The sequence below is a fragment of the Trachypithecus francoisi genome, unplaced genomic scaffold (assembly GCF_009764315.1).
Source record: "Trachypithecus francoisi isolate TF-2019V2 unplaced genomic scaffold, Tfra_2.0 Lachesis_group3, whole genome shotgun sequence".
Lineage (NCBI taxonomy): Eukaryota > Metazoa > Chordata > Mammalia > Primates > Cercopithecidae > Trachypithecus > Trachypithecus francoisi.
The window spans coordinates 16163747-16176844 of record NW_022681468.1 but is presented as its reverse complement, the minus strand read 5'-3'; the positions used below and the strand labels follow the sequence as shown (position 1 = coordinate 16176844).

The 13098-nt window shown below is 41.9% G+C and overlaps 1 protein-coding gene across 10 annotated transcripts in view; it reads right to left on the bottom strand.

Annotated features, from left to right (window-relative positions):
- TTC7B (tetratricopeptide repeat domain 7B) overlaps nucleotides 1–13098 on the bottom strand; it is a 276535-nt gene that overhangs the window by 200525 nt on the left and 62912 nt on the right. For all 10 annotated transcript variants that reach the window (XM_033191608.1, XM_033191609.1, XM_033191611.1 and 7 more), the window contains one exon: nucleotides 6601–6731. In XM_033191608.1, the coding sequence (XP_033047499.1) occupies nucleotides 6601–6731 (131 nt within the window). Of the gene's footprint in view, nucleotides 1–6600; nucleotides 6732–13098 lie in introns of those variants that run through there.

Genomic DNA, 13098 nt, shown 5'->3' with positions numbered 1-13098 from the left:
CAATTTTGGTAAAATAACTTTTAAACAATAGCAGCCCTGTCAAGGTTGCAAAGAAACCACTACTCTCCTATACGGTCATAGGTAGAAGAAATTAGTAGAGGCCGGGTGCAGTGGCTCATGCCTATAATCCCAGCACTTTGGGAGGCCAAGGTCTCGAATCACCTGAGGTCAGGAGTTCCAGACCTGCCTGGCCAACACGGTGAAACCCTGTCTCTACTAAAAACACAAAAATAAGCCGGGCATGGTGGCAGGTGCCTGTAATCTCAGCTACTTGGGAGGCTGAGGCAGGAGAATCGCTTGAACCCGGGAGGCGGAAGTTGCAATGAACCAAGACCACGCCATTGCACTCCAGCCTGGGAGACGAGAGCGAAACTCCAGCTCAAAAAAAAAGAGGTCAGTATAACTTGTAGAAAGCAACTGGACGCAATACGTAGTAACAAGAGTAGTAAAAATATCCTCACTTCTGAGAATTTGTCCTTAGGAAATAACGTAAAGCAAGAGAAAAAGCAACCCGAAGGAAGCTGGCGTGGAAGCATTATTTACAACAGCTTAAACACAACAATAGGTTCATCGTATTGCAGAGGCCACACATGTGAGACCAGCCTGGGCAACACAGAGAGACCTCATCTCTACAAAAATAAGAAAATTAGCTGGGCATGGTGGTGTGTGCCTGTGGTCCCAGCTACTTGGGAGGCTGGGGTAAGAGGATTTCTTCGGTCTGCAAGGTTGAAGCTGCAGTGAGCCAAGATCGCACCACTGCACTCCAGCCTGGGCGACAGAGCAAAACCCTGCCTCAAAACAAAACAAAACAAGAAAACACAGACAGGAAATATACAAAAATTAAAATAAGCAACTGCTCGTGCCTGGTATCCAGACTCTCCCAACTCAGTTTTCACTGTTTGGTAGCCTCCTAATCCAGGCTACCAGATAAAGGGCTCAAAGTCAGAAGTGCCTAGAGCAGAAGTACCTGCCTAGCCAGTCAGTTTCTGGATATCTCTTGAAGGAAATATTACATCAAGCTATGAACTGTCCCCTTCTGGCTTCGGTCTGAGTGAAAAGGTAGGCCTGAAATGGGAAGGAAAGGAGGTGTCGGCCTTTTCTTTAATGTCTCACATTTTAAAGTCAGAAGCACAATCACCTGGCCCTCTAGAGACACAGCTCCACCTTTCTCAGCAGCAGCACTGAGTGCTTTTCCTAGGACACCTGGTTCCAGTTCAAGACCTGCAGTAACCTGCATCTAATCCAGTTCAGAATCCTGCATCTAATCCAGTTCAGAATCCAACACCTCAGCAACATCACAGCAAGTCCCTCCTGCCGGGAGAACATAATCCACTCAAGGCATGGCCAGGCTGCCAGTGAAATCTAGATGGGGCACTGTAATATTTGGGGACCTGGTGTTTCTTCTAGAAACTTTAGCACTAAAACAGCCAATAAAATGTTATGGGTACCTCATAACTTAGCATTAACTTCTTTTCTAAAATAGGGTGTAGAGAAATGAACTGTCAGCAGAAGGTCAAGTTCCACCCTGGCTCTACTCCTGCTCAAGAGAGCCATAACCAGCTGGTTGGCTGATGCATGCAAAGGACAGAGACAGGATTATTTCATCTGCCAACAGCAGGGCTCATATTATGATATCCAAGGGTGAAGTCATCTTTATTCCCATCACTGCACCACTAGAAGCTCCTTGTGGGGCGGATAACTTTATTTACTGTTGGCATAATGCTATCATCTGAAGATAAACTAATCAAGGCCATCCTATGCCATTTCTAATTCTATCTGCTCTAATGTAACTTATTTGGTTACATTATTTTATATGCTCAATTTTAGGGGTAGTGTATCTGTTATTCCCCTTCAGAAAACAAACTATCAGAGACTATTCGTAGGTTTCCCTGTGACTCTGATATAACAAAAACAACATTAAACAAATCTTTGATGCACACAGCTTTCCTTTATTCCCATTTTCTTGGCCCTGCCTCTGTGTCTGGAACCAGAGGGCAGAGGAACACCTGGAAAGCTCCTAGGTCCTGCCTGGCACATGCTGGTGCTCTCAGCAAGGGCCACTTCTCTCGCCCCAGGAAACCAGGCCAGTCAGGCAGAATGAGCCCCGCCCTGGAAGCACACAGAAACAAACCAAGGTCAAACGACCAGGAGTGAACAGAGAAGTCCAGACACGGGGACTCCAGGCAAAACGTTGTTCCACTGGCTTCAGCACAAGAAAGGGAAAGGCAAATTCTCATGAAAAAATTATTGCGTAAACATTCCCCTGAGATTATTTAACTTTTTTTATTTTTTATTTTTTTGAGATGAAGTCTCACTCTGTTGCCCAGGCTGGAGTGCAGTGGTACAATCTCGGCTCACTGCAATGTCCACCTCCCGGGTTCATGCGATTCTCCTGCCTCAGCCTCCCAAGTAGCTGGGATTACAGGCTCCTGCCACCACGCCCGTCTAATTTTTGTATTTTCAGTGGAGACGGGGTTTCACCATGTTGGCCAGGCTGGTCTCGAACTCCTGATCTCAGGTGATCTGCCCACCTCATCCTCCCAAAGTGCTGGGATTACAGGTGTGAGCCACCACACCCGGCCTCTTTAACCTTTTTAACAAACTAGTATGTTTATAATATTCTAGATTTTAACCTAAATATCTGAAATTGTTCAAAGTTAAGAAAGATTCCACAGCCAGGTGACACAGGAACAGATAGGGGCAAGAGAGCTGACATTTACTGCACGCTGACAACGTGCTGGGAGGCACATGAGTTAACCCACCTCACCTCACAGCAGCCTCGTGGCAACTAGGACTACGGTTTTACAGACGAGGATCCTGAGATACAGAGAGGCTGAGCAACCTGTCCAAAGTCCCACAGCTAAAGGGGGCAAGGCCAGGGTCCCAACACTGACAGTCACTCCCCACAGTGCTCTGCAGCCTCCCACAGCTTCTGTCAGCTGCCTCGAGGGGAAGTCAGTCAGTCCTCGTTCTGAAGGGTCACTGCCCTTCAGGAAACCAACAACTCAGAACATCCCAGAACATCACCGAACATCCCCACTACCAGAGGAACTCAAAGAACGGCACTCCCTCAGAAGCACAGTTATGAAAAGTCACTGGTCACAACACTCCCAACTGTCTCCAAAAATCCTTCCCAAATTTTACTCTTGCTAGTGAATAAAGTTAAAAGCCAGTACTAACAAATAAAATGCCCAAAGTCCCCAGCAAGCAGAAGTTTCTTCACTCCAGAATGGCAGGCAAGTGACAGGGCACCATGCAGAGGCCGCCTCTGCCCAGCAGAGCAAACAGAACAGCATGTGTGATTACCCGGCAGGGCTGCTCCCAGAACAAAGCCCTATTTGCCTTGGCTTGCTCAAGGCTTTTATCGGATTCCACTCCCTTTTCTGTTTTCAATTCAACATAATTCTTATTGAGTTCAAAATTAAGTCAATTAAGTTCAAAATTTAAAAAAAGAAAAAGGCCAGTCAAGTATGTCAAGTATCTCTTGCATAGCACACAACTATCTTGCCACATAAAAACCTGCGAACTCCCACCAAGCCCGCTGGTCACCTAAGGAAGGTTATTCTCCCGCTAACCTTCTGCTTAATCAACAGTTAATTTCTTGAGTACTTACTACAGTCAAAATAGATGTTGAGTTCATTCAATCTCTCTCATTGCTAATATCTCAGCTCGCTGAAATCTGGGGAGGTCCAAACTGGTTTCCCAAAACAGAAAACTCATGCTGAAAAATCAGAGCCAGAAATTTGAAAATCGCATACCTATGCTGAGATTTAACCTTAGGCTAAAAAAGCTGCTTCCCAAATGCTACCGAAAGCTAAAGCTTACTTGGTCAAATAAAACACACTTACTGACTTTTTTTTTTTTTTTTTTTTTAGTGCGGTGATTCAATCATAGCTCACTGCAGCCTCGAACTTCTGGGCTTAAGCAATCCTCACACCTCAGCCTCCCAAGTAGCTGGGACTACAGGCACATGCCACCATGCCTAGCTAATCTCTTTTCTTTTCTTTCTTTTATTTTCTTTCTGTCTCTCTTTTCCCTCCATTCCTCCCTCCCTCCTTTCTTTCTCTCTTTCTTTTCTCTCTGTCTCTCCTTCTCTCCCTCCTTTCTTTCTTTCTCTCTCTCTTTCTTTTTTTGTAGAGACAAGGTCTCACTATGTTGACCAGGCTGATCTTAAACTTCTGGCCTCAGGTGATCCTCCTCCCTCAGCCTCTTAAAGTGCTGGGATTACAGGCATGAGCCATCACACCCAGCCTTGTTGAGCACTTTCTCTAAGTAAGAGTGTGGTGAAATGACATGCTTTTTCTTTGTTTGCAGCTGCCTGGGAAAATGAAGTGAGCCAGCACTAAACTAGGTGTCATGTGAGTTGTATTCTAAAACTAGTTTTAGGCCTAACTTTCTGTGTGTGCCTGGGCTCTCCCTTTCTAGACCTCAAGTTTCTTCTCAAAATCCACATCCTATGATCACCATTTCCCCAAAATCAAAGAAAAGGATTTCTTTTAAATCCTACAACTATACAAGTCTCCTTCATGGTCCTGCTGAAGAACCCAGCACTGAATGGGGCGTTGTGAGTGAACATAACAGAAGTGTATTCAGATCTACCAATTCCTACATCACTACAGACATATGTAACAGATGAGCCTCCTTTCTCCCAGCCAGGAGAAGACGGCTCCAAAGTGACAGGGCTGGACAACAGTGGAGAGGAAGCAGCAAGATAGGGCCCTAAGTGGCCAGGGCTGTGTAGTCAGCGGGAGCAGCTTAGTTGGGATAAGCAGACTTCTCCACTGCCAAACACGGGCCATCAAGGAGGCAGACAGTGGAAATAATGAGGGTTTTTTAAGCAGCCTGGATGATCATTCCTTTAAAGTTCATATCATAAATTCTGAATAACAACAACAACAAGTTCTCTTCTCATAGCAACCTTCTGAAAGAACATAATTTTGGCAAGACAGACATGTATCTTCCTGAATTCCCAGATATCTTAAACCATGGCTTATAATCCATTCTGGTTGAGGCCAGGTCAAATGTTATTCCCATCACTCTCTCCACCTCTCCTGCTGTGATTCTCACTCTAATCTCCCTGCCTCCTAAAAAGGCAATTCTGACGCACATCATATGCACCAACACATGACAACATGATTTATGAAAAAAAGTTACTTCCTGTCTGTTCATTTATAAAGTAACAAAAGCTAGGGAGACTCTGGCAGTCTCTCTCTATTCTAATCCTTATAAAAACAAGGAGCCCAGAAAACTGCTGGAAAACAAGACCTCCAATCATTGTCAAAGTCTCACAGGATTTCTAATCACTTCAAACACTCTCTTAGGGTACATCTCTGGGTCTGAAGGGGTCAATAGCAGTGTCCTTGGTGAGAACGCCAGGAAACACTGCCAGCAACAGCAACTGCTAGGAGCTATTGTTATTAATAAAAATAAGTGACATTTACCAAGAATCCAATATGTTCCCAAATCTGGGCTAAGTGCCTTTATTCACAAGACTTTATGTAATCCTCACAAAAACTTCGTGAAGTAGGAACTATGATTATGTTGTTTTTATGGATGGAAAAACCAAGGCTAAGAGGTGAAGAAACTTAGTAAAGAGCAGAACCCAAAGATGAGAATCTGAAACAGGCATGTTGCCTCCAGCTCCCTGGCCCCATCCAGCTTCCAGCCTCCAACCTCCTCTGTCTGAGGTTGCGAGCTCAGAGCCCCGAGCTCACTCGTTCTCTGCTCAGAGTCCCTCTTGTCAGCTGCTCTTTTCCATCCCCCATACCGCAGGCGAAGCGCTGACGGCTGAGAGCAGACCATCCCTGATGGTCTCCAGGGATATTTGACATACTCAGCTCAGTCCACTTTGGTCCACATCCCCAGCAGACCTTAGCCACATCCGTCAAGGTAAAGCCTCCCAAACCCCAGACGAACAGATCTTGGCATAGTTCATACAAGTACAAATGAAGCTCAACCCATTTTATTAGGAAAACAGGGGTGGCTGGCCAGCTTCAGGGTGCTGAAGGTATAAACAGATAGATGCACACTGTCATTTCTGCTCAGAGGATGCTAAAATGCTTCGCAAACACTGAACCATTTAGTTTCCTTTCTTTCTCTCTCTCTGTCTCTCTCTCTCTCTCTTCCTTTCTTTTTGTAAAATTGAGTTTAGCTCTTTTGCCCAGGCTAGAGTGAAGTGCTGCAATCTTGGCTCACTCTAACCGCCATCTCCTGGGTTCAAGCAATTCTCCTGCCTCAGCCTCCTAAGTAGCTGAGATTATAGATGCCCACCACCACACCTAGCTAATTTTTGTATTTTAAGTAGAGACGGGGTTTCACCATGTTGGCCAGGCTGGTCTTGAACTCCTGACCTCAGATGACCACCCGCCTTGGCCTCCCAAAGTGCTAGGATTACAGGCATGAGCCACCACGCCGGCCCAACCATCTATTTTTCATAAGGTACAGCAATCAGTACCATCCTCTCCTGGGCTTTAAGGAGTACAAGAGAAGCTTTGCACAGAGAGACAGACAAATTGAAAGCTTCCTAGAGATTAATCACAGCTGTCCACTATCTGATTTGGGGGAAAAAGTTATCAGAACAAACACATGGTCCTCACTTACCCTTTCTATCTCTTGGAGGTACAGGAGTGCGATGTCCCCTGCTTTCTCATAACAGGTGATGACATCCTGTTCCCGGTCCACATGGAGATTACTGGTAGAAGAAGAAATAGGCAGCTTCTCCAAACAAAGTCCTTAAAAAAAATCAGACACAAAAACTGAGTGAGTTTTTTTTCATAAGGCTTCATTTTAAAATATTGCTCTAGAGGGCCAGAAGATGATTGTAGAATATCATGTTGTTTGCAAATAGACAGTTTACGTCCTCCTTTTCAATCTGGATGCTTTTGATTTCTATTGATTGCCTTATTGCACTGGCAAGAATCTCTAGTACTATGCTGAATAGAAGTGGCAACAGCAACTGCCAGCCGTGGTGGTGCACACCTGCGATCCCAGCTACTTGGGAGGCTGAGGTGGGAGGATCACTTGAGCCCAGGAGTTCCAGACTGCAGTGAGCCATGACTGCACCACTGCACTCCAGCCTGGGCAACAGATGGAGACCCTGTCTTCCAAAAAAAAAAAAAGAAGAAGAAGAAAGAAGAAGTGGTGAGAATAAATATCCCTATCTTATTCCTGATCTTAGGGAGAAAACATTCAGTCAGAAAGCATTAAGTTTGAGATTATAAGTTTGTCTTAGACACCCTTTACCAGGTTGAGGAAGGTGCCTTCTACACCAATTTTGCTGAGAGTTTCTACCAAGAATCAATGTTGGATTTGCTCAAATCCTTTCTCCATGTTCATTGAGATAATCATATAGCTTTTTCACTTTTAGTTTTTAAATGTGGTAAGCTACATCGACTGATCGTCAAATGTTAAACCAACCTTCCTTTCCCAGCAAAAACACCACTTGGCCAGATGAATTATCCTTTTTTATATTTTTGTATTTGATTTGTTAAAATTTGCCTTCAGTTTTGTTTTATTTATTTATTTTTTTTTTTTTTGGAGATGTAGTCTCACTCTGTCACCCAGGCTGGAGTGCAGCGGCGCGACCTCAGCTCACTGCAACCTTCACCTCCTGAGTTCAAGCAATTCTCCTGTCTCAGCCTCCCAAGTAGCTGGGACTATGGGTACATTCCACCACACCTGGCTAATTTTTTTTTTTTTTTTTTTTTTTTTTTTTAGTAGAGACAGGGTTTCACCATGTTGGCCAGTCTGGTGTCAAACTCCTGACCTCAGGTGATCTGCCCGACTCAGCCTCCCAAAGTGCTGGAATTACAGGTGTGAGCCACCGTGCCTGGCCTCAAATTTTGTCATTTATGTTTCTGAGGAATGTTTGCCTAAAGTTTCCTTGAAATGCCTCTGTACCTGGTTTTGATATCAGGTAAATACTAACCTCACAAAATGACTTGAGAAATATTCCCTCTCCTTCGATTTTCTGAGAGTGTTTGTGTAGAATTCATATTATTTTGTACTTAAATGTTTGATAGAATTCACCAGTAAAGCCATCTGGACCTGGAGTTTTCTTTATGAGCAGCTTTTCGATTACAAATTCTATTTCTTTGATATAGGGTCATTCAGATTATCTCTTTCTTCTTGAGTGAGCTTTAGTAGTTTATATCTTCCAAATAGTTTGTCCATTTCTTTTGAGTTGTCAAATTTATTGGTATAGAGCTGTCCATAATATTCCATAATCCTTTAATACCTGTAGAATCTCTAGTAGATGGCACCTTTCTCATTCCTGATATTGGCAATTTCTATTTTTTCTTCCTGATATCAGAGGTGTACCAATTTTACTGAAATTCTCAATAAAGATTTCTTGATTTCATTGACTTTGGTTTCATTGATTTTTCTCTATCCTTCTGTTTTCGATTTCATTTATTTCCACTCTGATCTTTATTATGTCCTTTCTTCTGAATACATTGGGCTTTATTTGCACTTCCTATTCTAGTTTCTTGAGGTGGAAATTATTAATTTTGGACCTTTTTTCTTTCCTAATATAGGTATTTAGTGTCTGCAATTTCTCCGTAAGGACTGCTTTAGCAGCATCCTACAAATTTTGATATTCAGTTCACAATATTTTCTAATTTAATTTTTGCTTTCTTCTTTAGAAGTATGTTATTTAGTTTCCAAATATTTGGGAGTTTTCCAAGATCTTTCTTTTACTGATTTGCAAGTTAATTCCATCATGATCTGTGCAGTAAAGGGCTGACTTAGAGCCTTGGGATGTTTAAACCCTATACATTCCAAAGGGAGCACGGGCCCTTACCAGTTCCTGGGAGAAAAACTCTAAGCCCTCGGAATATCCTACCTGACAAGTGTCTTTGTTTATTTGGGGCCTTAAGCCATACCAGATAGTTTATGCTAACAATGTCATTTAAGGCAGAGGACTACGGCCATGCTGTATCAGTCTGATCTCTGTAGGGGCTGGAGACTGACTAAGGTCAGTAACATGGGTGCTCCATGCTTATGTGACTGACCCCTAATAAAATCCCTGGGCACCAAGGTAGCTCAGGTGATCTTCCTTGATTGGCAATATTTCAAAAGTGCTGTCACACTTCATTGCAGGGAGAATTAAGCACTGTCCATAGGACTCCACTGGAAGAAGAAAACCGGAAGCTTGAGCCTGGTCTCTCCTGAATTCTGCCCTATGTGCCTTTTTGCTTTTACTGATTTTAATCTATATCCATTTGCTGTAATAAGCTGTAACCATGAGTATAACAGCTTTTCTAAGCTATGAGAGTCTTTCCAGTACATCATTGCCTGATGGTAGTCTTGAGGACCTCTGACACAGTCCAGAGAACACACTCGAAGTCTCCTAATTTTGTTAAAACTTGTTTCTGACCCTGCATATGGTCAATCTTGGTAAATGTTACATTTGAAAAGAATGTGACTCTGTTGTTGTTGGGTGGAATGTCATATAAATGTCGATTAGGTCAAGTTGGTATGTTGTGTTGTCCCAAGGCATCTATATCCTTACCAATCATCTGTCCACTTGCTTTGTCATTTATTGAAACATGGATATTGCAATCCCCAAGCATAACTGTGCATTTGCCTATTTCTCCTTGAAGTTCTATCAGTTTTTGTTTCATGTATTTTAGAGCTCTGTTATTAAGATCATAAACCTTTGGAACTGTTATATTATTTTGATGGCCTGACATCTTTGCTCTAAAACCTGCTTTGATATTAATATAGATACTATAGCCTTCATTTGATTAGTGTTAGCATGGTAAATTTTTTCATCCCTTTACTTTTAATCTATTGTGTCTTGGTATTTAAAGTGTATTTCTTGTAGCCAGCAGAGTTGAGTTTTGCTTATTTTCCATCTGACAATCTCTACTTTTTAAATAGGGTATTTAAATCATTTATATTTAATGTAATTTTTTCAACAGATAGGTTTAAATCGACCACTTTGCTATTTGTTTTTCATTTGTCCCATCTGTTCTATTTTTCCTTTTTCTCCTTTTATCTGTCATCTATTTGAGAATTTTTACATTTTATTTTATTTATTGGCTTTTCACTAAAATTGTTATTTTCCATGTCAGTGATTACTTCAGGGTTTAATTTGGCATAGTCTACTTTGTTTTGTTTAGTTTGGGACAGAGTCTCACTCTGTCGCCTAGGCTGGAGTACAGTGGCACGATCTTGGCTCACTGCAACCTCCACCTCCTGGGTTCAAGTGATTCTCGTGAGTCAGTCTCCCAGTAGCTGGGACTACGGGTGCGCAAAATCACACCCAGCTAATGTCTTTCCTTTTTTTAGTAGAGACGGGGTTTTACAATGTTGGCCAGTCTGGTCTCGAACTCCTGACCTCAAGTGATCCACCTGTGTCGGCCTCCCAAAGTGCTGGGATTACAGGCTTGAGCCACCATACCCAGCCCCTATTTTAAATGATATTATACTACTTCACATATAGTATAAGACCTTTACAATTGCATACTTCCATTTCTCTCCCAGCCTTTATTATCTTATGTACATTTTATTTTTACACAGGTTAAAAACCTTACCCTATGTGGTTATTTTTGTTTAGTCAATTTATTTAAACATTTAGATCATAAGGAAAAATTATTGTATCTTCACCAAATCATAATTTCCAGCTGTCTTTGTTCTTTTGTGTAAATTCATATTTCCTCCTGGTATCAACATTTCTTGTGGGGTAGTTCTGCTCCTGCTGATTTCTTTCAGCTACTCTCTGCCTTGAAAATGCTTACTTTAGCTCTAATTTTAGAGAGACATTTCACGGAGTATGGAATTCAGGGTTAAGTTTGCTTTTTTCCCCTCCATTACTCTCAAGGGTGCTGCTCCACTCTATTCTCACTTGCATAGTTTCTGACAATAATTCTGCTATCACCCTTATGTTTGTTCATTTGTATATAATATGTCTTTTTTTCTGGCTGCTTTTAAGATTTTATCTTTATCACTGGTTATGATCAATTTAGATTATGAAGTGCTTGGGCTTTGTCAAGCTTCCTGGAACTGATGGTTTATAGTTTCCATAAAATTTGAAAAACATCCAGCTATTTTTTCTTCAGAAATGTTTATGTCACCCTCTTCCTTCCTTAGGGGACTTTACGTACATATTAGGCCATGTGAAGTTGTCCTACAGATCACTTATGGTGTTTCCACTTAAAAAATAATAATTTGTGTGTGTGTGTGTGTGTGTGTGTGAGATGGAGTTTCACTCTTGTTGCCCAGGCTGGAGTACAATGGGTTCAAGTGATTCTCCTGCTTCAACCTCCCAAGTAGCTGGGATTACAGGCATGCACCACCACACCTGGCTAATTTTGTATTTTTAGTAGAGACGGGGTTTCTCCACGTTAGTCAGGCTGGTCTCAAACTCCTGACCTCAGGCAATCCACCTGCCTCGGCCTCCCAAACTACTGGGATTACAGGCGTGAGCCACTGTGCCCGGCCAATAACAATAATTTTTCTTTCTTTCATTTTGGATAATTTCTATTGCTATGTCTTCAAGTTCACTAATCTTTTCCTTTGTAATGTCTAATCTGCCATTAATCACATCCAGTGTACTTTTCATATCAGACATGGTAGTTTTCATCTCTAGAAATTTGATGTAGGTCTATTTTTATCATCCACGTCTCTACTGAACTTTCTGAAATAAGGAATACGGTTCTAATAACTTTCAGTGGCCCTCCAGCCTAGGTACTCAATGTTCATTCTCTTTCCAGTTAGCACCAATGTTGTTTATGCAACTGAAAATAATCAATAAGTAGCCTCTCTCTAGTGTGAACTTTTATAACCTCTTGACATTTTCATTGGAAGAAAATATCAATAAAAGGAACAAATTCACCATTTGCCAGAATAGTTCCAAAGCTACTCAAAAGCAAATCGCAAATTTGGAAGCATTACCTTCCCAAATATGCTTTAAGTGCTCACTTGTGCCAAATTAAAACCACCAAAAGCAATAAAAAGAGATAGATTGTTTCATAGTCTGCCTTCTGCTTATATGAAAAGCAAGAATATAGTGCAACTTGATATCAGGGATTTAATATTTAAAAAACTAATTCCCCAGAGTATGTCAAAGGGTCAGGAAAAATTGAGTGTACTTTTAGGCATTTTGTACTGCTTCGGGTTGGACTCTGACCACTAATGCTCATGAAAATGACCAAGGCGCTCAGAGACTTGCCAAGCCCAGTGAATCAAAGAAAGGCCAAATCCAGTTCAACAAAATTTTACTATCACCTATATTTTATTGTGTTCTAAAATACTTGAAAACCAATCATCTAGGGCAGCAATCCACAGTCATGTATGGTCAGTAAGAAGACTCAAACCAGCTACACAACTTAATCCTCCACAGTGAGGAGAAACTAGTGTTTCCTGTGGGGTCATGTTCTAATTAGGCAGGTATGTGGACACCCAAAGTCTGAGCTGACAAACTGATTCCTAGCAACAAGTCTATTTTTGGGCAGGAGGCCCTTTGAGGTATTAAATTAATTAAGTATTGTTCCTTTCCCTCTCCCAAATGCTATGGCATTTATTCCATGTGCCACTGGACACATCTCAGAGCAATGGCATAGTCTTGATTTATCACAGTGAGTTTGTGCCTACGCAGCTCAGTTCCAGAAAATTTAGTTCTCTGTCAGAAGCTATTTACAGGCCCTCTGGACTGGTCTATAAATTTTCGAGAGTCCAGGATCATATCAACACTGTCTGAGAAGCAGAGTCCTGAGGTCATGGACAAAATTGGTCCCCATTAAAATGTCAGATGATGTGCTGTCAATTTGGGAAGCTATCATCAATAATGTTTTTAGTTATTTTCCTTTTTTCCAGCGACATGCATGACAAAAGTAAGTGAAAAGCAGACTTGAAAAACAGTGGTACGACAGCAATGCTTAGTAAACATCTCAATAAGGGCTACATTTCCAAAGTGAAAGCTATGTACAAAAAGGGTGGAAATTCAGTGCTTTCTCATCAACCATGACCAGCTCTAAAGCATGAGTGCTAAAAGTGGCTGGCTGAGTTGTGTGATTTAAAGAATAACGAATTGCCACACAACCCAAAATTTATCTCCCTGCCACACAAGAGCGTTCCCACAGATAAACTCACTTC